Source organism: Vulpes lagopus, chromosome 23, assembly GCF_018345385.1.
Source record: "Vulpes lagopus strain Blue_001 chromosome 23, ASM1834538v1, whole genome shotgun sequence".
Lineage (NCBI taxonomy): Eukaryota > Metazoa > Chordata > Mammalia > Carnivora > Canidae > Vulpes > Vulpes lagopus.
The window spans coordinates 49,191,238-49,216,855 of NC_054846.1; the positions used below are offsets into that span (position 1 = coordinate 49,191,238).

General features: G+C 43.1%; 1 protein-coding gene and 1 pseudogene across 2 annotated transcripts in view; both read left to right on the forward strand.

Moving 5' to 3' along the window:
* Nucleotides 1–3,428: 3,428 nt before the first annotated feature.
* Nucleotides 3,429–25,618, forward strand: part of LOC121481573 (nuclear autoantigenic sperm protein) — a 41,415-nt gene continuing 19,225 nt past the window's right edge. Inside the window, exons 1-2 of one of the 2 annotated variants that reach the window (XM_041739050.1) lie at nucleotides 3,429–4,078; nucleotides 25,014–25,064. In XM_041739050.1, the coding sequence (XP_041594984.1) occupies nucleotides 4,020–4,078; nucleotides 25,014–25,064 (110 nt within the window). In that variant the 5' untranslated portion in view covers nucleotides 3,429–4,019. The remainder of the gene's footprint in view (nucleotides 4,079–25,013; nucleotides 25,065–25,618) is intronic. The other variant, XM_041739051.1, reaches the window with a different exon arrangement.
* On the forward strand, nucleotides 21,255–21,424 carry LOC121481721 (annotated as a pseudogene).

Below are 25,618 nucleotides of genomic sequence, written 5' to 3' on the forward strand. Positions count from 1 at the left end.
TGTTCAACCCACCATCTTTAACTAGAAGTCTTCCTTAAATCTTGTTAAATATAAGACTCCTGCCCCCTTCAAAGTCCCATTACCTTCATTACTTACTATGAAATTTGGTTCTTATTTTAAGTAGATTCTTTCTTTCTTTCTTTCTTTCTTTCTTTCTTTCTTTCTTTCTTTCTTTCTTTCTTTCTATTTTTCTTTTCTTTCTCTTTTTTAAAGATTTGAGAGAGAGGGAGTGTGAGAGAATATGAAGAGGGGAGAGGTGCAGAGAGAGAAGTAGACTCCCTACTGAGCCAGATGCAGGGCTCAATCCCAGGACACTGAGATCATGACCTGAGCCTAAGGCAGACACTTAACTGACTGAGCCACTCAGACACCCTTAAGCAGATATATTGAGTTTCTGAGTGAAATTTCTTCCAGTTTTATTTATGATTATACTAGGATTGCTTCATTCATTCATTCATCTAACAAGTTCATTTTGGATACCTAATATGAGTCAGCTACTATTTTTTTTTAAGATTTTATTTATTTATTCATGAGAGACACAGAGAGACAGACAGAGACACAGGCAGAGGCAGAAGCAGGCCCCACGCAGGAAGCCTGATGTGGGACTTGATCCCGGAACTCCAGGATCATGCTCTGAGCCGAAGGCAGATGCTCAACAGCTGAGCCACCCAGGTGTCCCAAGTCAGCTACTATTATATGCATTGGGGATTTAGCCGAAAACAAAACTGAAAAGGTCACATGGAGCCTATACTTAAAGCTGGGTGAGAGTAAACAACAACAACAACAAAACACCCAAGTAAATAACTTCAGATTTTGATGAGCACAATGGAAGAAATAAACAAAAGGAAGCTAATTTTGATTGAGTGGCCTAGGAAGCCCTCATTGGGGAAGTAATATTTAAGATGAGGCCTAAAGGATGAATAAGAGCTAGTCATTGGGAGAAGAGCTTTCTAGGCAGTCAGGTAGCAAGTGCAAAGGCTCCTGGATATGAAAAAGGGCTTGGGTGTTTTGAGGAACAGAAAGATCAACATAGTATTAGGATGGTAAAGGAAGGAGAACAGTAGGAGATGAATTTGGAGAGGTGGATTGGAGCCAGATCATGTAGGGCCTTGCAGGGAATGGTAAGGAGCTCAAAACATCTTGTTTTCTTTTCTTTTTTCTTTTTTTTCATTAGAGAGGAGGAGGGGAAAGAACAGAGGCAGAGGGAGAATTTTTTTTTTTTTTTTTTTTTAAGATTTTTATTTATTTGAGGAGGGAGAGGAGCAGAGGGAAAGCAGGGAGAGTCCCAAGCAGGCTCTGCAGTGGCAGAGCCCCAGTCAGGATCTATCTGAGGACCCTGAAATAATGACCTGTTCCAAAATCAAGAATCAGATGCTAATCCAACTGAGCCACCCAGGCGCCCCTTAAAATCTATTTTTAAATTTTTTTTTTTTTTTTTTTTTTATCCTTGGGTGGCTCAGCGGTTTAGAATCTGCTTTTGGCCCTGGGCATGATCTTGGAGTCCCAGGATGGAGTTCCAAATCAGGTTCCCTGCATGGAGCCTGATGTGGGACTTGATCCCCAGACTCTGGGATAATGCCCTGAGCCAAAGGGAGATACTCAACCATCCCTAAAATCTATTTTTTTTAAAGATTTATTTTTATTTATTTATGATAGACATAGAAAGAGAGAGGCAGAGACACAGGCAGAGGGAGAAGCAGGCTCCGTTTTAGCTGGTGGCTAAAAGCCACCCAGGATTTTAGCCATCCCCCCTAAAATCTATTTTTTAAAAAACATATTATTTAGGGGATCTCTGGGTGGCTCAGCGGTTTGGTGCCTGCCTTTGGCCCGGGGCGAGATCCTGGAGTCCCACATCGGGCTCCCTGCATGGAGCCTGCATCCTCTTCGCCTGTGTCTCTGCCTCTCTCTCTCTCTCTCTCTCTCTCTCTCTCTGTGTGTGTCTCTCATGAATAAATAAATAAAATCTTAAAAAAAACTATGTTGTTTATTTGAGAAAGAGAGAGCATAAGAGAGAGATCATGAGCAAGGGGGAGGGGCAGAGGGAGAAACAAACTCCCCTCTGAGCAGGGAGACCTACTCAGGACTTGATCCCAGGACTGGGGCCATGACCCCAACAGAAGGCAGATGCTCAACTGACTGAACCACCCAAGTGCCCTAAAATCTATTTTTCATACAGCCAAGTTCCTCAAAGTCAGAAACCGTATCTTTTGTCCTTAGGACCTAGTACAAAGCCTTGCACATCATAGTTGCTCTGTGAATATTAGTCTAACAGATAAGTGGGTCACACAAAGTACTAGACGTGTTTCTCAGACCCTAGCCCTGGCTGCAAGGGCTCTGAAGAGACCTCCCCTTCTCCAAACCAAATCTCCAGTTATCATGTAATCAGACAATAGTAGTCATTTAATGAGTGCTTTTAATGAGCCAGGTACAGTGCTGATCGTGAAATAAGCATTACTTCTAATTCAATATTCTTTTTATTTTTTTAATGATTTTATTCATTCATGAAAGACACACAGAAAGAGGCAGAGACATAGGCAGAGGGAGAATCAGGCTCCCTGCAAGGAGCCCGATGTGGGACTGGATCCCAGACCCTAGGATCATGCCTTGAGCCAAAGGCAGACGCTCAACTGCTGAGCCACCCAAGCGTCCCTCTCTCAATATTCTTAAGGAGTGATACCAATATTGTCCTCATCTTACATATAATCTTAAAAGATTACATGACTTGGCTCAGGTCACCCAGCTAATAATGGAGATCCCACGTGTTTGCCACAGGAATTGGTATTTTCAGGTCCAGTTCTATGCCACCCAGATTTCAAATTGCCTGACCCTTTACAGAGTGCAGGAAAAATCCTTTGCAGAAATATTTCCCATTGTGTCCAATCTGGACAGAAATAAAATTCCTGTTCTGATCACTGTAGGGAAGGCCAGAGTTGAAGGCAATGGAAGATGCTCCAGGTGTGAGAAAATGCGACCATTGCGGCCTGCCAGTTATCTTCCACTCTGCCAGTTGCAGGAAATGAAGCACACTGCTTTCCAAAACCGACTTGTCTTGCAACTTTCTGAACAAGTCACACCTTCCCTAAACCTTGGTTTCTGTTTCTACCAAATGGGACTGATAATCTCGACCTCACCAGTAGCTTTGTTTAGATTAAATAAAACGGCTAACATCTTTAAAGTGTCTAAGCACAGGATTCTGGCACGTACTGTGCAAACGACAAACGGTACCTCTGAGTGGAGGAAAAGAGCTGGGAGCACTAGATCAGCTAGATTTGGAGTGTGGGTAGGGGCTACGAGGATGGCGCCAGCGGATTGGGCGAGCCGAAGGGGGCGGGCCCAGAGGGAGGAGCTAGCCGTATCCCGCCGCAGCACTGACTTTGAATCAAGCGCGGTAGTTTCAGCGGTAGCCAATCCTAGGGTAGCATTTTCTTGCGTCAATTGTTGCTGAGGCTGAGAGCCACGAGTCTCACCGAAATCAGTTCTAGCCGTTGCTGCTGTACCGGTGCTCAGCTCTTACGTGTCCATCCGTTAGGACTGAGAAGACGGGCAGAAAGTTTCGGATCACCTCCCTGAGTATCAGGGCCGGAAAGAGACTCTCGGCTACTTGCTCCAAACATGCAGACCAGCACCAGCTTCCCCTTCTGTGGAAGCCGCTGGCCGACGCCCAGTCAGGAGTTGTAGTACCAAGATTCCAGTTTTTACGCGACTTGCTAGAGAAGCAGGAAGTTGCTTTTTTTTTGGGGAAGGCGGGCCAGGCAGGGAAGGTACCCCGCAGAGCAAGTCGGCGAGGGCGGGGATGTCCTTGGGCTGGACTGGGGCAGAGTCCTGGCTCTTTAAATTCGAGGGGGAGGATCCGGAAGTGGATGGGCGGGGCAAAGGGCTTTGGTATATATAGGGGCCCAGCCGCGCGGGGTCTCCAATCTGCCATTTTCTGTCCCTGAATAGGTTTTTGGCTTCCCAAATTCCCTCTGTTTTCCTCACAGACTGTATTCTGCCCGCTGGCCCACCACCTCAGGGGAACGATGGCCGCAGAGTCCACAGCTACTGCCGCCATCGCTGCGGAGCTGGTTTCCGCCGACAAGTAAGCGGGACTGTGGAGCGCTTGAGGCACTGGCCAGTCCACGGGGAGGGGGTGGTGGACGGGGGAACCCCGGGAGGAAGAGACCGGTGAGAGGAAGGACTTGCCTCCACTGAGGAACCGTCGCAGTTCGGGGAGGCCTGGACTGTAGAAACCCACCTTTGCAGAGAACCTCGCGTATTAGCAGTAACACTATTCGGCTGGCGCCCCCTGCCCCGCTTTTCGCGGCCGCCATCTTGCCGGGGGCAGCGGCGGCTGCTCCGTCGCCTGCCCCTTTCCTTCCTCCCCCGGCCCGGGGCTATCCGCGAGGAGGCGGGGCCACAGGGCTCCTGTCCGTCTCTATGCCCCTACAGTCCCTGCACTCCTTGCTTGCACCTCCAATAGCGTTCCCAAACAACCCAGGAAAATAATTAACAGAGATTTGGCGCCAAAAAAAAAAAAAAAAAAAAAACCACGAGGAGGGAGGCTGGCCCCGTGGGCTCGGGAGGGGGCGGGGCCTCCAGGGGCGGGGCCATACGCGCGAGCGTTCGCTTTCCTCCGCCGGCTCAGGAGCAGGGGGCGGGGTCCTGAGGAGGCGGGAAAACTCCATTGTTTGGGGCTGTGCGGCTAGCGGAGATTTCTCCGACTTCCGCGGTGTGGCGCGGTGAAGCTTGTTTTCCACCGTCTCTTCGCGCATCTCCTAATCTCCAGTTCTCAGCTGTCCTCGTTCTTAGTGGAGAGAATAGTGACTCTTTAGGCTTTGGGACTGTTGGCGAGAGAGACTTTACTGTTTCGGAGGCGTTTTATCGAGACGCAAAGCATCTTCACCTAGGGTTGCTTGGAGCTCTGATTACTTCCAGCAGTGTTTGGTTGCTAGGCGAATGGGTATGTGTGCACAAAGTGTCTTAGGAATATGGAGTAGAAACGGTTGCTTTGAAAGCGCCACAATGCTCGTCAAACGGAAGGTATTTCTTGAAGAGTGAGAGGGAACACTCCGTTAATTTGAGGAAGCAAGTGCTCTTTCCCTCTGGTGGGTCTGACTTCCCAGTCGTCCCTTGTTTTTTAGGGGCTTTTGCTTTTTTCTCTTCTGCACTTAAGAAGTTAGCTTCCTCCTCTATAAAGAGAAAGGTTATTGTGAAATTTTATGATTGGTCAATAGATTTACACTCTGATGGTGTTGATACATTGACAATTACTAGAGAATTACTTATCTCTACCTGTGCTACCCACCACTTCTTGGTTCGTTTCCCTGTGGGTTTCATGTTGAGCAGTGGTTCTCAAACCACCCTCAGAATCACCTGGGAACTCCTAGAAAATGCAATTTTAGTTTCAAGTTCCGTTTTCAGACTTCATTGATTTGTGTGTGTGTGTTTTGTTTTTTTTTTTTAAGATTTTATTTATTTATTCATGAGAGACACGGAGAACGAGAGAGGCAGAGACACAGGCAGAGGGAGAAGCAGGCGCCATGCAGGGAGCCCAACGTGGGACTCGATCCTGGACCAAGGATCACAACCTGGGCTGAAGGCGGTGCTAAATCGCTGAACCACGCGCCCTGCCCTCTATAGCTAAAGTTAGTAGTGATCTAGTCTCCAGCTTCCTGGCAGGTCACATACACAGAGAAAGTACTGGTGTGCCTCCAGAAAGGAAAAATTATTAAGTGCCTTCTACCATAAGGTGCAAACTAAAACCGGCCAATTCTATGTATCAAGTGCTTTTTTGGGTGTTTTTACTTAATCCACATGAGTTTGCGATGAAGTAGTTATCTTCCTTTTATAGGTAAAAATAAAGATTAGAGTGGTTAAATAATGTCTACGTTCATAAGTGGCACAGTCTGGGTTAAATCCCAGTATTTTGATTTTATACTTTTTAAAAATATTTTATTTATTTATTTGAGGGAGCACACAAGCAGAGGGAGAGGGAGAAGCAGACTCCCCTGTTGAGCACAGAGCCCGACAAAGTGGGGTTCAATTCAGGACGCAGGATCATAACCTGAGTTGAAGGCAGATGCCTAACCATCTGAGCCACCCAGATGCCCCTTGATTTTATACTTTCATTACCCATGAATAAGCTTACCTTGAGAGTAAATTACATGAAAACCTAATTAGTCTGAGAGAACAGTAAAGATGGCATTTCTCTGTGGTATTCAGAGGTAAATGTCTAAAGTGTTTAAGGGGAAAGGTAAAGAAAATGACTTATTATTTATTTATTTTTAAAAAGATGTATGTATGTATTTATTTATTTATGAATGATAGACATACAGGCAGAGACACAGGCAGAGGGAGAAGCAGGCTCCATGCAGGGAGCGCGACGTGGGACTTGATCCCCGGATTGCAGGATCACACCCTGAGCCCAAGGCAGGCGCTAAACCGCTGAGCCACCTGGGCTACCCTGTACTCAATCTTTTTGATAGCTGAGAAATATTCAAGTGTGTTGTGTATATTTTTATCCATTCATCTGTCGGACATCATGGCTTCTTCCAGTTTGGCTTTGAGGACATTGCTCCTATGAACATTGGGATGCAGGTGTCTCATTTCACAATCTCTGTATCTTTGGGGTAAATACCCAGTAGTGCAATTGCTGGGTCGTAGGGTAGCTGTATTTTTAACTTATTTATTTTTTTCTTTTTTAAGGATTTTTATTTATGAGAGGCACAGAGAGAGAGGCAGAGACATAAGCTGGCTCCCCACAAGGAGCCCAATGTGAACCAAAGGCAGACCCTCAGCTGCTGAGCCACCCAGGTGTCCCTATTTTTAACTTCTTGAGGAACCTCCACACTTTTCCAGAGTGGCTGCACCAGCTTGCATTCCCACCAACAGTGCAAGAGGGTTCCCTTTTCTCTACATCCTTGCCAACATCCTGTCTTGTTAATTTTAGCTATTCCCACGGGTGTAAGGGGTATGTATTGTGGTTTTGATTTGTATTTCCATGATGGCAAGTGATGTGGAGGAGTGTCTGACTCTGTTTCAGCTCAGGTCATGATCTCTGGTTCATGATATCAGCACCTCATCAGATTCCACACTCAGTGGGGAGTCTACTCTTTTCCTCTTCCTGTGCCCCTCCCCCTGCTGGCATGCACAAATGCTCTCTCAGATCTTTTTATTTTTATTTATTTTTATTTTTTAAAGATTTCATTTATTCATGAGACACAGAGAGAGGGATGCAGAGACACAGGCAGAGGGAGAAGCAGGCTCCATGCAGCTTGACCTGGGACTCGATCCCAGGTCTCTAGGATCAGCCCTGGGCCGAAGGCAGACGCCAAACCACTGAGCCATCCAGGGATCCCCTCAAATCTTTGAAAAAAAAAAATTTAAAATGAAGTCCACTCAATTTTTTTTTTTTAAGATTTTATTTATTCGTGAGAGACAAACGGGTAGAAACACAGGCAGAGGGAGAAGCAGGCTCCATGCAGGGAGCCTGACAGGGGACTCGATCCCAGGACTCCAGGATCACACGCTGGGCAGAAGGCAGGCGCTACACTTCTGAGCCACCCAGGAATTCCCTGTTTCCTGTTTTTTTTTATTTTTTTTTATTTTAATTTTTATTTATTTATGATAGTCACACACACACACACACACACACACACAGAGAGAGAGAGAGAGAGAGAGAGGCAGAGACACAGGCTGAGGAAGAAGCAGGCTCCATGCACCGGGAGCCCGACGTGGGATTCGATCCCGGGTCTCCAGGATCGCGCCCTGAGCCAAAAGGAAGGCGCTAAACTGCTGCGCCACCCAAGGATCCCTTTTTTTTTTTTTTTTTTTTAATATTTTATTTATTTGATAGTGAAGAGGGAGAAGTAGACTCCCCGCTGAGCAGGAAGCTCAATGTGGGGCTTGATCCCAGGACACTGGGGTCATGACCTGAGTTGAAGGCAGATGCCTAACCGACCAAGCTACCCAGGCGCCCTAGCAATTTTTAAAAAGATTTTATTGATTTATTTGACAGCACAAGGGCAGAGCAGGAGGCAGAGGGAGAAGAAGCAGGCTTCTCACTTAAGGAGGATGCGGGGCTCGATCCCAGAACCTGGGATCATGACCTGAGTGCAAGGCAGATGCTTAACTCACTGAGCCACCCGGGTGCCCTGCAAACAAATGTATGTATGTATGTATTTAAGATTTTGTTTATTTATTCATGAGAGACAGAGAGGGAGGCAGAGACACAGGCAGAGGGAGAAGCAGGCTCCATGCAGAGAAGCAGGTTCCATGCAGGGAACCAGGATCAGGCCCTGGGCTGAAGGTGTTGTTAAACCGCTGAGCCATCCGGGCTGCCCACATGTATTTAATATATATATAATGTGTTAGGTTTTAGAGATACAAAGATGAATTCAGTCTCATTTTCTGGTCATCAGATCATAATCTAATAGGGCAGGTGTGTATTAAGTATACACATTTGTTCAGCTTGTATCAATCTGGCTTCTTTCCTTTCATGCCATCTAAGCAACATTACTAAAAATAACCATTGATTGTCTACATGCTAAATTAGTTTTTATTCTTAGCTTTCTAATTAGTTCTTAACCTTTTTGCTGCATCTAATACTGGTCACTCCCTCCTAATTTTGTTTTTCTTACCTCCATTTCTTCCTATCTTTGTTAATAATTGCTATTGATTCATTGAATAAAGTGCCTTGTCAACTTTCTTGTTTGATTTTCAAAAATCCTGTGAGATAAGTACTATTATAGTTGATGAAACTGAGGCACCTCACAAGCTAAGTGGCAGTCACTTGCCCTCTCCTAGTGATTCAGAATTGGTCACTTATTTTCACAAATACTGACCAGGGCTTGTGCTTGGTGCTAGGAGACAGCTAGAATAAGATAGATAGGATTTTTTTCCTTAGAGCTTAATCTTCTTGGGCAACCCAGAAAGTCAGTAGGCAATTGAAGTATAGTATGAAATGTGATGTGGTCATACATGTTAGTAAATCATTTGTGTAATGGAGTAAGTTATTTCTCTGTAAAATAGAGGAGTATTGCCATCTACCACAAAATTTGTGAGAGGATTAAATGAAAATGAATAGGTACTGCATGTGTTTTTGGCAGTCAGATGTTTGCATTGAATTTTTTTTTTTTTTTAAGATTTACTTTTTTTTCTACTTTTTTTTTTTTTTAAAAGATTTTATTTATTTATGAGAGACACACACAGAGAGAGAGAGAGGCAGAGGCAGAGACACAGGCAGAGGGAGAAGCAGGCTCCATGCAGGGAGCCTGACATGGGTCTCGATCCTGGGTCCCCAGGATCACACCTGGGGTTGAAGGCGGTGCTAAACTGCTGAGCCTCCCGCGCTGCTCTAGAAAATACATTCCTGATTCAAAATCCAGAATGTTGGTTTTACAGTAAAGTGTCCTCTACCCCTTACTTCCTAATTTTCACATAGTTTTTCTTCTCACAGTGAACCAGTGTTAGGAATTTATTATGTATCCCTAATGACAACCTTATGCATGCATATAGAAGCAAACTAGGGGCACCTGAGTGGCTCAGTGGTTGAGCATCTGCCTTGGAGTCAGGTCATGATCCCGGGGTCCTGGGATCGAGTTTTACATCAGGCTTTTCACAGGGGCCTGCTTCTCTCTCTGCCTCTCTCTGTGTGTTTCTCATGAATAAATAAATAAAATCTTTAAAAAACCAAAACTGTGTATAGTTATTAATTCTAAATTGTATAGATGATAGCCTGTTTGACACATTTTTAGGCATTTAGCAATACATGTTGGAGATCATTCCTCATCAGGGCATAGTTTCCTTAATTTTTAATGGCTGTCTTGTGCTCTATTTTGTGGCTATTGAACAAATTACCTACTGATAGACGTTGGAGTTGTTTCAAATACTGAGTTATTATAAATAGTGCTACAGTGAGTAACTTGTATATGTGCTGCGAAGCCAGCACTACAGTGGATAGCCTTGTAATAAACAATGGAGTAGTGTATCTGCAGGGTAAATACCTTTCCTTTTTTTAACTTAAAAAATTTCATTATAACTAACATACAGTGTTACGTTAGTTTCAAATGTACAGTATAGTGTGATTCAGCAATTCTATACATTACTTAGTGTTCATAACAATAAGTGTACTCTTGATCCCCTTCACTTATTTCACCGTCCTCCCCACTGAATTCTCTGGTAACTATCAGTTCTCTAATAGTTGAGTGTTTTTTTGGTCTATTTTTTTTCCTTTGTTTTGTTTCTTAAATTCCACATATGAGTGGAATATGGTATTTATTTTTCTCTGATTTATTTCACCAAGCTTTTTTTTTTTTTTTAAGATTTTATTTATTCATGAGACACACACAGAGAGAGGCAGAGACACAGGCAGAGGAAGAAGTGGACTCCATGTAGGGAGCCTGATGTGGGACTTGATCCAGGGATTCCGGGATCATGCCCTGAGCCAAAGGCAGATGCTCAACCTCTGAGCCACCCAGGCGTCCCATTCATTTAGCATTTAACATGTTCTTGGGCAGCCTGGGTGGCTCAGCAGTTTAGCGCTGCCTTCAGCCCAGGGCGTGATCCTGGAGACCGGGATCGAGTCCCATGTCCGACTCCCTGCATGGAGCCTGCTTCTCCCTCTGCCTGTGTCTCTCTCTCTCTCTCTCTCTCTCTCTCTCTGTGTGTGTGTCTCTCGTGGATAAATAAATAAAATCTTAAACAAGGGATCCCTGGGTGGCGCAGCGGTTTGGCGCCTGCCTTTGGCCCAGGGCGCGATCCTGGAGACCCGGGATCGAATCCCACATCAGGCTCCCGGTGCATGGAGCCTGCTTCTCCCTCTGCCTGTGTCTCTGCCTCTCTCTCTCTCTCTCTCTCTCTCTCTGTATGACTATCATAAATAAATAAAAAAAAATTTTTTAAAATCTTAAACAAAACAAGTTCTCCAAGTAATTATCAGGTTGACTGAAGTTTGTGAACCACTGCTTTAATTCATCTCTTCTTCAGACTATACCAGTGCTACCTTAGTTCAGGCCCTTTTTATTTGTCTAGGCCATAAACAGTGGAAGTAAATTTTCTCACTGGTGAGTGCTTAACAATGTTATTTTTTAAAGTATTGTTTTAAAAGATTTAAGTAATTTGTTTTTGAAAGATTTTATTTGACAGCACAAGCAGAGAGAGCATTCAGCAGAGGCAGGCAGAGAGAGGGAGAATCAGAATCAGGCTCCCTGTTAGCAGGCCAGGTCCCAGGACCCTTGGATCATGACCTGAGTGGAAGGCAGATATTTAACCAACTGAGCCACCCAGGCACCCCAGTATTTTATTATTTATTTGAGAGAGAGCACATACAGGTGTACGAAAGCTGGAGAGAGAGGGAGAGGAAGAAAGAATCTGAAGCATACGTGGACACTGGGCCTGATGTCATGATCACTAGAACATGACCTGAACTGAAACCAAGTGTCAGCCAGCTACCTGACTGAACCACTCAGGTGCCCCTACAATGTTATTATTTTTTTTCAAGGTACAATGTTATTTTTATAATGGTTTTACTGATTTTCTAGTTTCTAATTTTATCTACTTCAAACTATTTTTTGTACTACAGTTAGAGTATATAAAATATAAATTTGATTATATTATACCTGAGTCACTTCAGAATAAAAACTTTTGGGATCCCTGGGTGGCGCAGCGGTTTGGCGCCTGCCTTTGGCCCAGGGCGCGATCCTGGAGACCCGGGATCGAATCCCACATCAGGCTCCCGGCGCATGGAGCCTGCTTCTCCCTCTGCCTGTGTCTCTGCCTCTCTCTCTTTCTCTCTGTATGACTATCATAAATAAATAAAATTAAAAAAAAAAAAAAAAGAAGCAGAATAAAAACTTTTAAAGCCTTACATGGCATTAAAACAAAATAATCTGGCTCCTATAAACTCATCCACTTGCTCCTTGTTACCTCTTCTAAATGGAAAGTGGGACAAGGCAAGTTAGATAAAGTCTAGTGCTTGGAATTTACATTCTAGTTTAAGGAAGTGTTCTCCAAGATAGGGAAGAATTAAGCTTTAATAATGATACAGAGATTGACACTGTATGACACTTGCCTTATTCATGACTTATTTTTAAACATTAGGATTTTTATTTTTTAAAAGATTTTATTATTTATTCATGAGAGAGAGAGAGGCAGAGGCAGAGACACAGGCGGAGGGAGAAGCAGGCTCCAAGTAGGGAACCTGACATGGGATCTCCCAGGCTCTCCAGGATCACGCCCTGGGCCGAAGACGGCGCTAAACCGCCCAGCCACCCATGACTGCCCAACATTAGGTTTTTTTTTTTTTTTTTTTTTTTTTTTTAAATTTTTATTTATTTATGATAATCACAGAGAGAGAGAGAGAGGGGCAGAGACACAGGCAGAGGGAGAAGCAGGCTCCATGCACCGCGAGCCCGACGTGGGATTCGATCCCGGGTCTCCAGGACCGCGCCCTGGGCCAAAGGCAGGCGCCAAACCGCTGCGCCACCCAGGGGTCCCAGGTTTTTTATTTTTATTTTATTTATTTATTTTTAAAGACTTTATTTATTCATATAGACACGGGGGCGGGGGGGCAGAGACACAGGCAGAGGGAGAAGCAGGCACCATGCAGAGAGCCCGAGGTAGGACTCTATCCAGAGTCTCCAGGATCAAGCCTGGGGCTGCAGGTGGCGCCAAACCGCTGCGCCACCAGGGCTGCCCAACATTAGGTTTTTTATTTTTATTTTTATTTTTTCAAAAGATTTTTATTTATTTATTCATAGAGACAGAGAGAGAGAGGCAGAGACACAGGCAGAGGGAGAAGCAGGCTCCATGCAGAGAGCCCGACGTGGGACTCGATCCAGGGTCTCCAGGATCATGCCCTGGGCTGCAGGCAGCGCTAAACCGCTGTGCCACCAGGGCTACCCACATTAGGTTTTTTAAAAATGAGATCTAATTGACAGTTTCAGGTATGCAACGTAATGATCCAATGTTTGTGTATATATCGGCTAAATGATTGATTGCTACAATAAGTCTTGATAGGACTTTTTCCAGTTTATTTTTTTATTTTTTATTTTTTTGACTTTTTCCAGTTTAAACTAGCTCTTACAAAATGGACAATGTGTTTAAAAGATTCCTGCTTAGGGATGCTTGGTGGTTCAGAGGTTGAGCGTCTGCCTGTGGCTCAAGGCGTGATCCTGGGATGGAGTCCCCCATCGGGCTCCCCACAGGGAATCGGATTCTCCCTATGCCTGTGTCTCTGCCTCCCTCTCTGTGTCTCTCATGAATAATAATAATAAAAAAGATTCCTGCTTGGAAGCGGTGGATTGAAGGTGATAATGCAAGCACAAATAGCAAGAATATGGCAGAATTAGCACTTATGTTTATAGCTTGTACTCCTAGCTCTTTGTTAGCCATATTGGGAAGTTAAAAACCAGGGCTGTCAGTAATAAACCCACTAGCAGATACTTGAAAATAATCTATTTAAGATAAAGTCTATTTCTTTTAAAGATAAGATAGATTTATTTATTTATTTATTTATTTATTTATTTATATTTTTAAAATTTATTTATTCATGAGAGACAGAGAGGCAGAGACATAGGCAGAGCGAGAAGCAGGCTCCATGCAGGAAGCCTGTTGTGGGACTCAATCCCAGGACCTCAGGATCACGCCCTGAGCCAAAGGTAGACCTTTGGGAGCCACCCAAGCATCCCTAAACTTGGTATTTTAACAGTGGGAAAGTACCTGCTTTTCAAAAGAAACATGCTATGGAGAAAGCTTTTTTTTTTTTTTTTTTAATGGTTAAAAAAATTTATTTAAATTCAATAACATAAAATGCATTATTGGTTTCAGAGGTAAATGTGATTCATCAGTCTCATACAATACTCAGTGCTCATTAAATCATGTGTCCTCCTTTTTTTTTATTTTTATTTTTTTAAGATTTTATTTATTTATTCATGGTAGACACAGAGAGAGGGAGAAAGAGACACAGAGACACAGGCAGAAGCAGGCTCCATGCAGGGAGCCTGACGTGGGACTCGATCCTGGGACTCCAGGATCAGGCCCTGGGCTGAAGGCAGCGCTAAACCGCTGGGCCACCAGGGCTGCCCATCGTGTGTCCTCCTTAACGTCCATCACCCAGTTACTCCATCCCCTCATCCCTGCCCTCAAGCGACCCTCAGTTTATTTACTGTGATTAAGAATCTTATGGTTTGTTTCCCTTTCTGATTTTCTTTTTTTTTCCTTTTTTACTCTCTGTTCCCGTTTTGTTTCTTAAATTCCATATATGAGTGAGATCATAGAATTGACTTTCTCTGATGGACTTATTTCGGTTGGCATAATATCCTCTAGTTATGTCCTTATCATTGCAAATGGTAAGATTTCTTTCGTTCTTTGTTTTTTTTTTTGATGGCTGAGTAGTATCCTTGTGTGTGTGTGTGTGTGTGTGTGTTGACCACATCGTCTTTATCCATTTGTCCATGGACATCTGGGCTCTTTCCATAGTTTGGCTATTGTGGACATTGCTGCTATAAACATTGGGGTACAGGTCCCCTTTTGAATCACTACATTTGTATATTTGGGGTAAATAGGCAGTAATCGCAATTGCTGGGTGGTAGGGTGGCTCTATTTTCAATTTTTTGAGGAGCTCTCATGCTGTTTTCCAGAGTGGCTGTGCCAGCTTGCATTCCCACCAACAGTGTAACTAGGGTTTCCTATAGGGGAAAGCTTTTTATTTTTTTTAAAGATTCTATTTATTCATGAGAGACATAGAGTGAGAGAGAGAGGGAGAGAGAGGTAGAGACATAGGCAGTGGGAGAAGCAGGCTTCATGCAGGGAGCCTGATGTGGGACTCATCCCAGGTCTCCAGGATCATGCCCTGGGGTGAAGGCAGGTGCCAAACCATTGAGCTACCCAGGTGTCCCACCTCTAAAATCATCTAAACACCTGTAGCTTGTTCTCTGTACTAAAAAGAAACGTGCAGCTGTGCACCAGAATACATACAGGTAAGTTGTCATAATAGGCAAAAACTAAAAATGAGACAAATGTTCATTAAAGTTCAAAAAACCAATTAAAGGGGCATCCCGGGTGGCTCAGCGGTTTAGCGCCTCCTTCATTCAGCCCAGGGTGTGATCCTGGAGACCTGGGATCGAGTCCCTCATCAGGCTCCTCGCATGGAGCCTGTTTTTCCCTCTGCCTCTGTATCTATGGCGCGCGCTCTCTCTCTCTCTCTCCCATGAATAAATAAATAAAATCCTAAAAAGGAAAGTGATTAAAAAAGAATGTTTTACATTTACCCTCATTTACCATTGTCAGTGCTTTTTATTTATGTAGATCCAAATTTCTACCTGGTATTACTTTCTCTACCTAGACTTCCTTTATTTATTTTTTTAAAGATTTTAAAATTATTTTTTCATGAGAGACACAGAAGGAGAGAGAGGCAGGGACACAGGCAGAAGGAGAAGCAGCCTCCACGCAGAGAGCCTGACCTGGGACTGGATTCCAGGTCTCCAGGATCATGCCTGGGGCCGAATGTGGTGCTAAACCACTAAGCCACTGGGGCTGCCCTTCCTTTAATATTTTTTTTCTCATAGTTGGCTACTGGTGTAAATCCTCTCTCTTTTTTAAAAAAAATTATTTACTCATGACAGACACACAGAGGCAGAGACCTGCAGAAGGAGAAGCAGGCTTCCTGGGGAGAGCCTGATGCTGGACTCATCCCAGAACCCCAGGGTTCATGACCAGAGCTGAAGGCAGATACTCAACCACTGAGCCACCCAGGCGCCCCTAAATCCTCTCTCTTTTATAGGAAAGAAAAGGATTTATTTCTTATATTTGAAAGATAATTTCTTTAGCTATAGAATAGGTTGATAGGGCACCCCCCCCCCCCCCCCCCCCGTGGCGCAGTGTTTTAGCGCCACCTGTGGTCCAGGGTGTGATGCCGGACACCTGGGATTGAGTCCCACGCCAGGCTTCCTGTATGGAGCCTGCTCTTCCCTCTGCCTGTGTCTCTGCTTCTCTCTCTCTCTCTTTTTCTCTGAATAAATAAATCTTAAAAAAAATAAAAAAGAATAGGTTGATAGTTTCTTTCAGTATTTTATTTTATTTTTTACTTTTAAAGATTTTATTTATTCATGAGAGACACAGAGAGAGGCAGAGAGGTAGACAGAGGGAGAAGCAGGCTCCATGCAGGGAGCTTGATATGGGACTCCATCGCCGGACTCCAGGATCACGCCCTGGGCTGTAGGCCAGGCGCTAAACAGCTGGGCCACTGGGGCTGCCCTATTTCAGTATTTTAAAAATAATGCTTTACTATCTTCTGGCTTGCGTTTCTAACAAGTTGGCTATCATTCTTATATTTGTTATTATGATTAAGTATCTTTTTGTCCTTTGCCTGATTTTATATCTTTTTTTTTTTTTTTTTAACCATAAGCTCCATACCCAACATGGGGCTTGAACTGACTATCTTGAGATTGAGAGTTGGATGCTATACTGATTGAACCAGCCAGGCACCACCCCTATGGTTTTTTATCTATCACTGGTTTTTAGCACTTGACAGTTATGTGCTTTGGTGTGTGTTTTTTTTCTTCGTGTTTCTTTTGCTTGGAGTTTGTTGATTTTTGGATCTGTGGATTTATGCTTATAAAAATTGGCAAGTTTTCTGCCATCTTTTATTTTTAAAATTTATTCAATTTTTTGGTGTTTATTTTTGCCATAGTTTCTTTCTTTTTTAATATTTATTCATGAGAGACAGAGAGAGGCAGAGACACAGGTAGAGGGAGAAGCAGGCTCCATGCAGGAAGCCCAACATGGGACCCTATCCCTGGACTTCAGGATGACACCCTGGGCCAAAGGCAGGCGCTAAATTGCCGAGCCACCCAGGGATCCCTGCCATCTTTCTTTAAATATTTTCTCCATTCCTTTATTTTTTTAATAAAAAAAAAAAGATTCATTCATTCATTCATTCATTCATTCATGAGAGACACACAGCCAGAGACACAGGCAGAGGGAGAAGCAGGCTACCTGTGGGGAGGGAACCTGACATGGGACTTGATCCTGGGACTCCAGGATTGGGCCCTGGGCCAAAGGCAGGCGCTGAATCGCTGAGCCACCCAGGGATCCCTGACCCTAGGATTTCTAAATGAGCCAAAGGCAGACGTTCAACAACCCAGGCGCCCTTCCTCCATTCCTTTAAATATTTTCTCTCCCACCCCTATCCTTTCAGGACTCTAATCCACATTTGTTAGTCTGTTTAGTGTTTCATACTCATGAAGTTATTATTATTACTTTTTAAAGATTTATTTATTTATGATAGAGAGGCAGAGACACAGGAGGAGGGAGAAGCAGGCTCCATGCTGGGAGCCCGACGCGGGACTCGATCCCGGGACTCCAGGATCGCGCCCGGGGCCAAAGGCAGGTGCCAAACCACTGAGCCACCCAGGGATCCTGAAATTATTTATTTATTTATTTTTTAAATTTTATTTATTTATGATAGGCACACAGTGAGAGAGAGAGAAGCAGAGACATAGGCAGAGGGAGAAGCAGGCTCCATGCACCGGGAGCCCGACGTGGGATTCGATCCCGGGTCTCCAGGATCGCGCCCCGGGCCAAAGGCAGGCGCCAAACCGCTGCGCCACCCAGGGATCCCCTGAAATTATTTTTTTAATTAAAATTAAAATTTATTTATTCATCAGAGGCAGAGACCTAGGCAGAGGTGAAGCAGGCTCCCTGCGGGAAGCCCGATGTGGGACTCAATCCCAGGATTCCGGGACCATGACATTATTTTTTAAGATTTTATTTATTTATTCATGAGAGACACACAGAGGCAGAGACACAGCCAGAGGGAGAAGCAGGCTCCATGCAGGGAGCCTGACACGGGACCTGATCCAGGATCTCCAGGATCAGGCCCTAGGCCGAAGGCAGCACTAAACTGCTGATCCACCCGGGCTTCCCTACTCATGAAGTTCTATTAAAAAAAAGTTTATTTTAGAGGGGCGGGGGGAGAGGACAGAGGGAGGAGAACTGAAAACAGACTCTGCATTGAGCATGTATGTAGCCTGTCATGGGACTCAATATCATGACCCTGAGATTATGACCTGAGCCAAAATCAAGACTCAGAACGCTTAATTGACTGAACCATCCTGGTGCCCGAAAGTTCTGTTTTTGTTTTTTAAGCCTTTGTGTTTCCGTTTTGTATAATTTTCACTGCTGTCTTTAAATTCCTTTTTTTTATAAAATTTTTATTTATTTATGATAGCCATAGAGAGAGAGGCAGAGACACAGGCAGAGGGAGAAGCAGGGTCCATGCACCGGGAGCCTGATGTGGGATTCGATCCCGGGTCCCCAGGATTGCGCCCTGGGCCAAAGGCAGGCGCGCCAAACTGCTGCGCCACCCAGGGATCCCTGTCTTTAAATTCCTAATAATATTCTTGTTTAGTCTGATCAGTGCTAACCTTATTAAGTATATTTTTGTCTCCAGAAGTGTTATATGAGAAAAATATAATTTTTTTCTTTTTTAAATACCTTCTATTTTTCGTCCTGCTTTCCTTACATTCTTGAACATGTGGAATACATTTATTTATTTATTTATTTATTTGGAATACATTTAAATAACTGCATTTATGTCCTCATCTATTTCTATCATCTATGTCCTTTCTGGTCTGTTTCTATGATTACCTTTTTTTCACTATGAATTTTATTTTTATTTTATTTTATTTTATTTTATTTTATTTTATTTTATTTTATTTTATTTATTTTATTTATTTTTCACTATGAATTTTAATTCTCTGCTTCTTTGTTTGCCTGTTACATAACTTATCAGACATTGTGAGGTTTATTGCCGAGTGGTGGTTTTTGTGTTTTGTTTTTTTAATTCCTTTGGCTATATTTTGATTTTGGGATGCAGTTACTTGGAAACAGTTCAGTCCTGTTAGGATTGCCTTAAGTTTTATTAGGCAGTCCTGGATCTGTCTTTAGTGGATTTAAAACTCTATTACTAAAGGGGTACTTGCCCTCTGTAGTGCAGGTCTTTGTACCCTGGCTATTGGGAATGTGAACTATTGTCGACCCTGTGTGATCTCCAAAGATTGATCTCTTTTTTGGTAACTCTTACCTAAGTTTCCTCATGGAGAAGCTGATTAGCAGTTAGCCAAAGACTGGAGAGAACCTTCTGTAGATATCTGGAGCTTGCTGTCTCAAACCTGTGTATTCTAGCCACCTCGACCTCTCCAAACCCCAAATTCTTGTCTCAGTTCTATAAGACAGCCCTTTTGGGTTCTGTGCTATGGACAAAATTCTGTACGCAGTAAGTTGTGGACATTTACAGGGCTTATTTCATTTATTTCTCTTCTCTCAGGTCAGTGTTCTGTGCTACTAGCTGTTCATTGTTTGAAAACTGATATTTCATGTTCTTGGCCATTTTTTAGTTGTTTGAGGTGGGTGGGTGAGTCTGGTATCTGTTAACTTCCATTATGGCTAATAGTTAAAAAAATAGTACTTTGACCCTCATCTATGTGGGGTATAAAACATTTTGTGTATTTTTGTTGCCAGTAGAGTGCCTCAATATTTGTAGCATGTATATACAGCATTCCTGTGTGTGTGTGTGTGTGTGTGTGTGTGTGTGTTTATTTATTTATTTATTTTTAATTTTTATTTATTTATGATAGTCACAGAGAGAGAGAGAGAGAGAGGCAGAGACACAGGCAGAGGGAGAAGCAGGCTCCATGCACTGGGAGCCCGACGTGGGATTCGATCCCGGGTCTCCAGGATCGCGCCCTGGGCCAAAGGCAGGCGCCAAACCGCTGCGCCACCCAGGGATCCCTGTGTGTGTGTTTAATGTTAGGGAGTATCTCCCTTTATTTTAACTTTTTTTTAAAGATTTTATGTATTTATTCATGAGAGGCAGAGACATAGGCAGAGGGAGACTTGATCACCACCTGAGCCAAAGGCTTAACCACTGAGCCACCCAGGCTTCTCTCATGTGTTTGTTTTTGTGCTCATATTCCATTCTATTTGGATATTTGTGTTACTGTCACATTGGGTGATCCTAGACTGGTTTGTGATCTGTTGTTACTAGTCTACAAAGATCTGTTGTTACTAGTCTACAAAGAGAGAAGTATAAAAATTTGGAGTATTTATAAAAATTCATCTAATGGGGTGCCTGGCTGGCTCAGTTGGAAGAGCATGGGACTCTTGATCTTGGGGTTTTATATTTGAGCCCCATGTTGGATGTAAGTGATTCCTTTTTTTTTTTTTTTTTTTTATGATAGTCACAGAGAGAGAGAGAGAGAGAGAGAGGCAGAGACACAGGCAGAGGGAGAAGCAGGCTCCATGCACCGGGAGCCCGATGTGGGATTCGATCCCGGGTCTCCAGGATCGCACCCCGGGCCAAAGGCAGGCGCCAAACCGCTGCGCCACCCAGGGATCCCCTGGATGTAAGTGATTCCTAAAAAAAAAAAAAAACTTAAAAACCCAGCAAGGCGTGACTTTTTTTTTTTTTTTTAAGATTTTATTTATTTATTCATGAGAGACACAGGCAGAGGGAGAAGCAGACATCTCTAGGAGTGACTGTTTAAAAAAAAAAAAATAAAACACAAAACAACAAAATCTGTTGTACATTGGGGATCCCTGGGTGGCTCAGCGGTTTAGCACCTGCCTTCGGCCCAGGGCGTGATGCTGGAGTCCCGGGATCGAGTCCCACATCAGGCTCCCTGCTTGGAGCCTGCTTCTCCCTCTTGCCTGTGTCTCTGCCTCTCTTTCTTCTCTGTGTGTCTATCATGAATAAATAAAGTCTTTTGAAAAAAATAAAAATCTGGTCCTTCAACCACAGGTAATTTGAGAAGCTTCTATTAGAATCTGGCCAAAATAACCCCTTAGTGAACTATTTGAACATAACTATGTATGACAAAATGTTTGTAGGTGAGGATCCACAGCCATCATTCCAAGATTCTGGGCAGATTATCTGCTTGCTTACCTGCAGCTAGAAGTACTGCCTTTTATTTTTTTAAATGTTTTATTTATTTATTCATGAGAGACATCACAGAGAGGCAGAGACATAGGCAGAGGGAGAAGTAGGCTTTATGCAGGGAGCCTGATGCGGGACTCCAGGAGCACGCCCTGGGCTGGAGGCAGATGCTCAACTGCTGAGCTCCCTAGGTGTTCCTGAAGTGTACTGCCTTTTAAACTATTCCTCATTCCTATAGATCTAGCTATAAAGTGTCTGCTTATTTTCAACCCAGTTTTTTCCCCATTCCTCGGGGCTTTTCATTAAACTTGTTGATCAATATAATGTTCACAGAAGGATTAGCTTTGTGCAGTGGCAATATCGTAGCCAATGAATGAGGTATATCCGAGGCAAGATTATTGCTAATTCACAGAAGGATTAGGAGTTGGAAGCAAAGAGTTTGAATTCTCCTGAAAGTAACTGGCAAATTTTTAAAATTAAAATTTAAATCTTTGAAGTATGTTCTAAGACTCAGACTCCCAATATAATTCTCACCTGTCATTTATTTATTTATTTATTTTTAAAGATTTTATTTATTTATTCATGAGAATACACAGAGAGGAGAGAGAGAAGCAGAGACACGCCGGCAGAGGGAGAAGCAGGCTCCATGCAGGGAGCCTGATGTGGGACTCGATCCTGGGTCCCCAGGATCACTCCCCGGGCTGAAGGCGGCGCTAAACCGCTGAGCCACCGGGGCTGCCCTCATCTGTCATTTATAATATCTTCTGCCTTTCTCTGTCTTTCTAAATAAGCTGTCCCCTCTGCTGGTTTTGTCTTGTTTTGTTTTTAAGTTTTTTTTTTTTTAGTGGTCTCTACACCCAGCGTGGGTCTTGAACTCACAACCCCCTGATGAAGAGTCCCGTACTCTATTGACTGAGCCAGCCAGATGCCTCCCTGTCCCTTCTGCTTTTTTAACTGTTTGGTTGGAGACTGACTGTCTCCAAGGCACACAGTAGGTACTAAAATTAAAATATCTATTGGATTTAAATATCTATTGAATTGAGCAAGCTATTTTTTCATTTATCTTTTTATCTGTTTAACATATTGCATATGTTACTCATCTCTTTTCATAAATTTGTTATAACTAAACAAGAAGAAAGTCCAGTTTTAAAAAACTAATAGGCTACATTCTGTTTGTGTTTTTAAACTTTTGGAGAGTTTTTAGTTATTTTCTACATAGGAGAGCCCTTTTATCTTCTATAGCTTCTGTTCTCATAGTTCTAGCTTTCTTGCTATATGTACTCCCAATTCTGATTTATTGCTTCTGGGTAATACTTGGTTGTAAAGTACCTAGTAGTAAGGTTGCCTCTTTTCCTACTATTCTTTTCTCCATTTCACCAGTTTTGTTTGTTTCTTTAAGTAGGCTCCATGCCCAGGATGGAGCCCAACACAGGCTTGAGCTCACAGCTCTGAGATTAAGACCTACGCTGAAATCAAGAGTAGGACACTAAACCGATTTGGCCATCCAGGTGCCCCTCTCCATTTCACCAGTTAACAGAATTCTTAGCTCTTTTTTGAGATCTAGCATGCTTTGTGGGGCACATTTAGAAATGATGTATGTCCTTATCTGCCTTTGGGGTATATTTGAAAACTGATGATTAGAGCAGGTACAAATGCCAAGGATTTAAATAGCAAGTGCATGGGGGTCAATCTATAGGGTTCCTACTAGTAACTTAACAACCATGTCTTAAAACCTATCTTAAATAAAGTACAACTGTATTATGAAGAAATTGCAAATACAAGTGGATTGTAAATTTTTCTTTCACTTTATTTACCAGCTAAAAAAATTTTTTAGGGATTGCCTGGGAGGCTCAGTGGTTAAGCGTCTGCCTTCAGCTCAGGGTGTGATCTTGGAATCCCAGAGTTGAATCCCACATCGGGCTCCCTGCATGGAACCTGCTTCTCCTCCCTCTGCCTATGTCTTTGCCTCTCTCTCTGTGTCTCTTGTGAATAAATAAATAAAATTTTTTTTAAATTTTTTTTTTATTATTATTTATTCATGATAGAGAGAGAGAGAGAGGCAGAGACACAGGCAGAGGGAGAAGCAGGCTCCATGCACCGGGAGCCCGACGTGGGACTCGATCCCGGGTCTCCAGGATCGCGCCCTGGGCCAAAGGCAGGCGCCAAACCTCTGCGCCACCCAGGGATCCCAATAAATAAAATTTTTAAAAAACATTTTAGGGAGGTGTGACGGGGGTGTGACAGGGGGAAGGGCCGAGGCAGAGGGAGAGAGAATCCCAGGCAGACTTCCTGTTGAACCTAGAGCCTGTCTCCGGTGATCCCATGACTCTCAGATCATGGCCCTAGCCAAAATCAAGAGTTGGATGGTCAACCAACTGAGCCACCCAAGGCACTCTTATTTACCAATTTTCAAAATAATGCAGTGGTTTCCTGTCATTCTCCAAAGAAAACTAATAAGTTGTTTTTGTTAGAGAACTCATTGATTTAAATATTTGAAGCTTTTAATCCATTGTAGCTATTATTTTTGTTGATGCTCAGATTGACACTTTTTGACCAGTGAGATTTTATTCAGGCCGACTCTTGTTTTTTTTTTTTTTTTTTTTTTTAATTTTTTTTTTTTTTTTTTATGATAGTCACAGAGAGAGAGAGAGAGAGAGAGGCAGAGACACAGGCGGAGGGAGAAGCAGGCTCCATGCACCGGGAGCCTGATGTGGGATTCGATCCCGGGTGTCCAGGATCGCGCCCTGGGCCAAAGGCAGGCGCCAAACCGCTGCGCCACCCAGGGATCCCTCAGGCCGACTCTTGAGTGTACTTTTGTAATTTTTTTGTACATTATTATTTTTATTTTTGTACGTTATTACACATACCAAACTTAGAGAAAAGTTGTAAAACTTCTATAAAGAAAACTTTTATTGCTTTTCCCTGGATTCCTCATATTTGCTTTATAATTCTTTTTGCATGAATGTAAATATATATGACGACTTGGATACAGCTTCGTTGCTTTCTGGCATGAAAGCCAAATTCACCTTTGTACTTTCTGTGCCTTGGCTTAGAATCTTTTTTTCTTTTCTTTTCTCTTTTCTTTTCTTTCTTAGATTTTATTTATTCATGACAGAGAGCGAGATAGAGACATAGGCAGAGGGAGAAGCAGGCTTCTTGAGGGGAGCCTGATATGGGACTCAATCCTGGGACATCGACCTGGGACGCCGGGAGCACACCCTGAGCTGAAGGCAGATGCTCAACTGCTGAGTCACCTGGGCATCCTGAATCTATTATTTTTCAATGGGGTTTTGGTTCCTTCTAGTGAGAAATATATTTTTTGGAGTATAGTCTGAGTATCTGGGGGTGGGGTTTTTCATTGGTACTGAGTTGGTCATTATTTCTAAATCTTTTCAGTAAACCCAACAAAATTTTTTAAAGATCTTTTTTTTTTAAGCAGTTCTTTTCTCCAAGTTTGTCTTTTTTTTTTTTAATTTTTATTTATTTATGATAGTCACAGAGAGAGAGAGAGAGAGAGAGAGAGAGAGAGAGAGAGAGAGAGGCAGAGGCAGAGACATAGGCAGAGGGAGAAGCAGGCTCCATGCACCGGGAGCCCGATGTGGGATTCGATCCCGGGTCTCCAGGATTGCTCCCTGGGCCAAAGGCAGGCGCTAAACCGCTGCGCCACCCAGGGATCCCCCTAAAGATCTTTATTCAAACTTTTCAAAACTGAATATTCATGGAAACTTTGGGTTTTTTTTTTTTTTTTTAAGAACTTTAGTTTTAGTGAGCAATTTAACAGAATGTGAGGCTTTTAGGAATGCATATGTTAGATTATAACATATTTCACTCTTTTCCACCTGATCCTAAACTCAAAGCTAGGATGTGACCATTTTGTTTACTGTAGTATTCTCATGCTAGCAAATAGGCATTTAACAGATATTTGAGTGAAGATTAAATTTGATTATGTAGGTGAATAATACTTTTGAGATCTTAGTATCCTATTGGGCACTTAATAAATGGTAGCTCTATTATGGCTTTATTTTTTTCTTAATTTATTTAATTTCCAGGCTTAGAATAGCTTTCATCTTATTTTTTTTCCCTTAATTTTTCATTACAGGATTGAAGAAGATGCTCCTGCTCCTTCTACCTCTGCAGATAAAGTGGAGAGGTAAGATTATTTACAGTACAGTAGATTGATGTTTGGAATATAAACTAGAACTATATAACTTAAGGGCAGTATTATTCTTAATAGATAACAGTTGAGACTGAATATTAAGATACTTGTCTGTAGTTTATGGAGCAGGGAGCCTGATGAGGGTCACCGTCCCAGGACCCTGGGATCATGACCTGAGCTGAAGGCAGGTGCTGAACTGAGCCACCCAGGCACCCTGGTTTTTCATATTGAGTAAAATATCAGAATTGAAAGTTACTTAGTTCTGCTCCTCATTCGTTACTTGCCTATTCTTTTTGAATATTTCTGCTGATTTAGATCTTTATTTTTTTTAAATTACTTATTTGTTCATGTAGACATAGAGAGAGAAAGAGAGAGGCTGAGATAGAAGCAGACTCCACGCAGGGAGCCCGACGTGGGACTCGATCCTGGGACTCCAGGATCGCACCCTGGGCCAAAGGCAGGCGCTAAACCGCTGAGCCACCCAGGGATTCCCCGCCCCCCTTTTTAAAGATTTTGTTTATTTATTCATGAGAGAGGCAGAGACACAG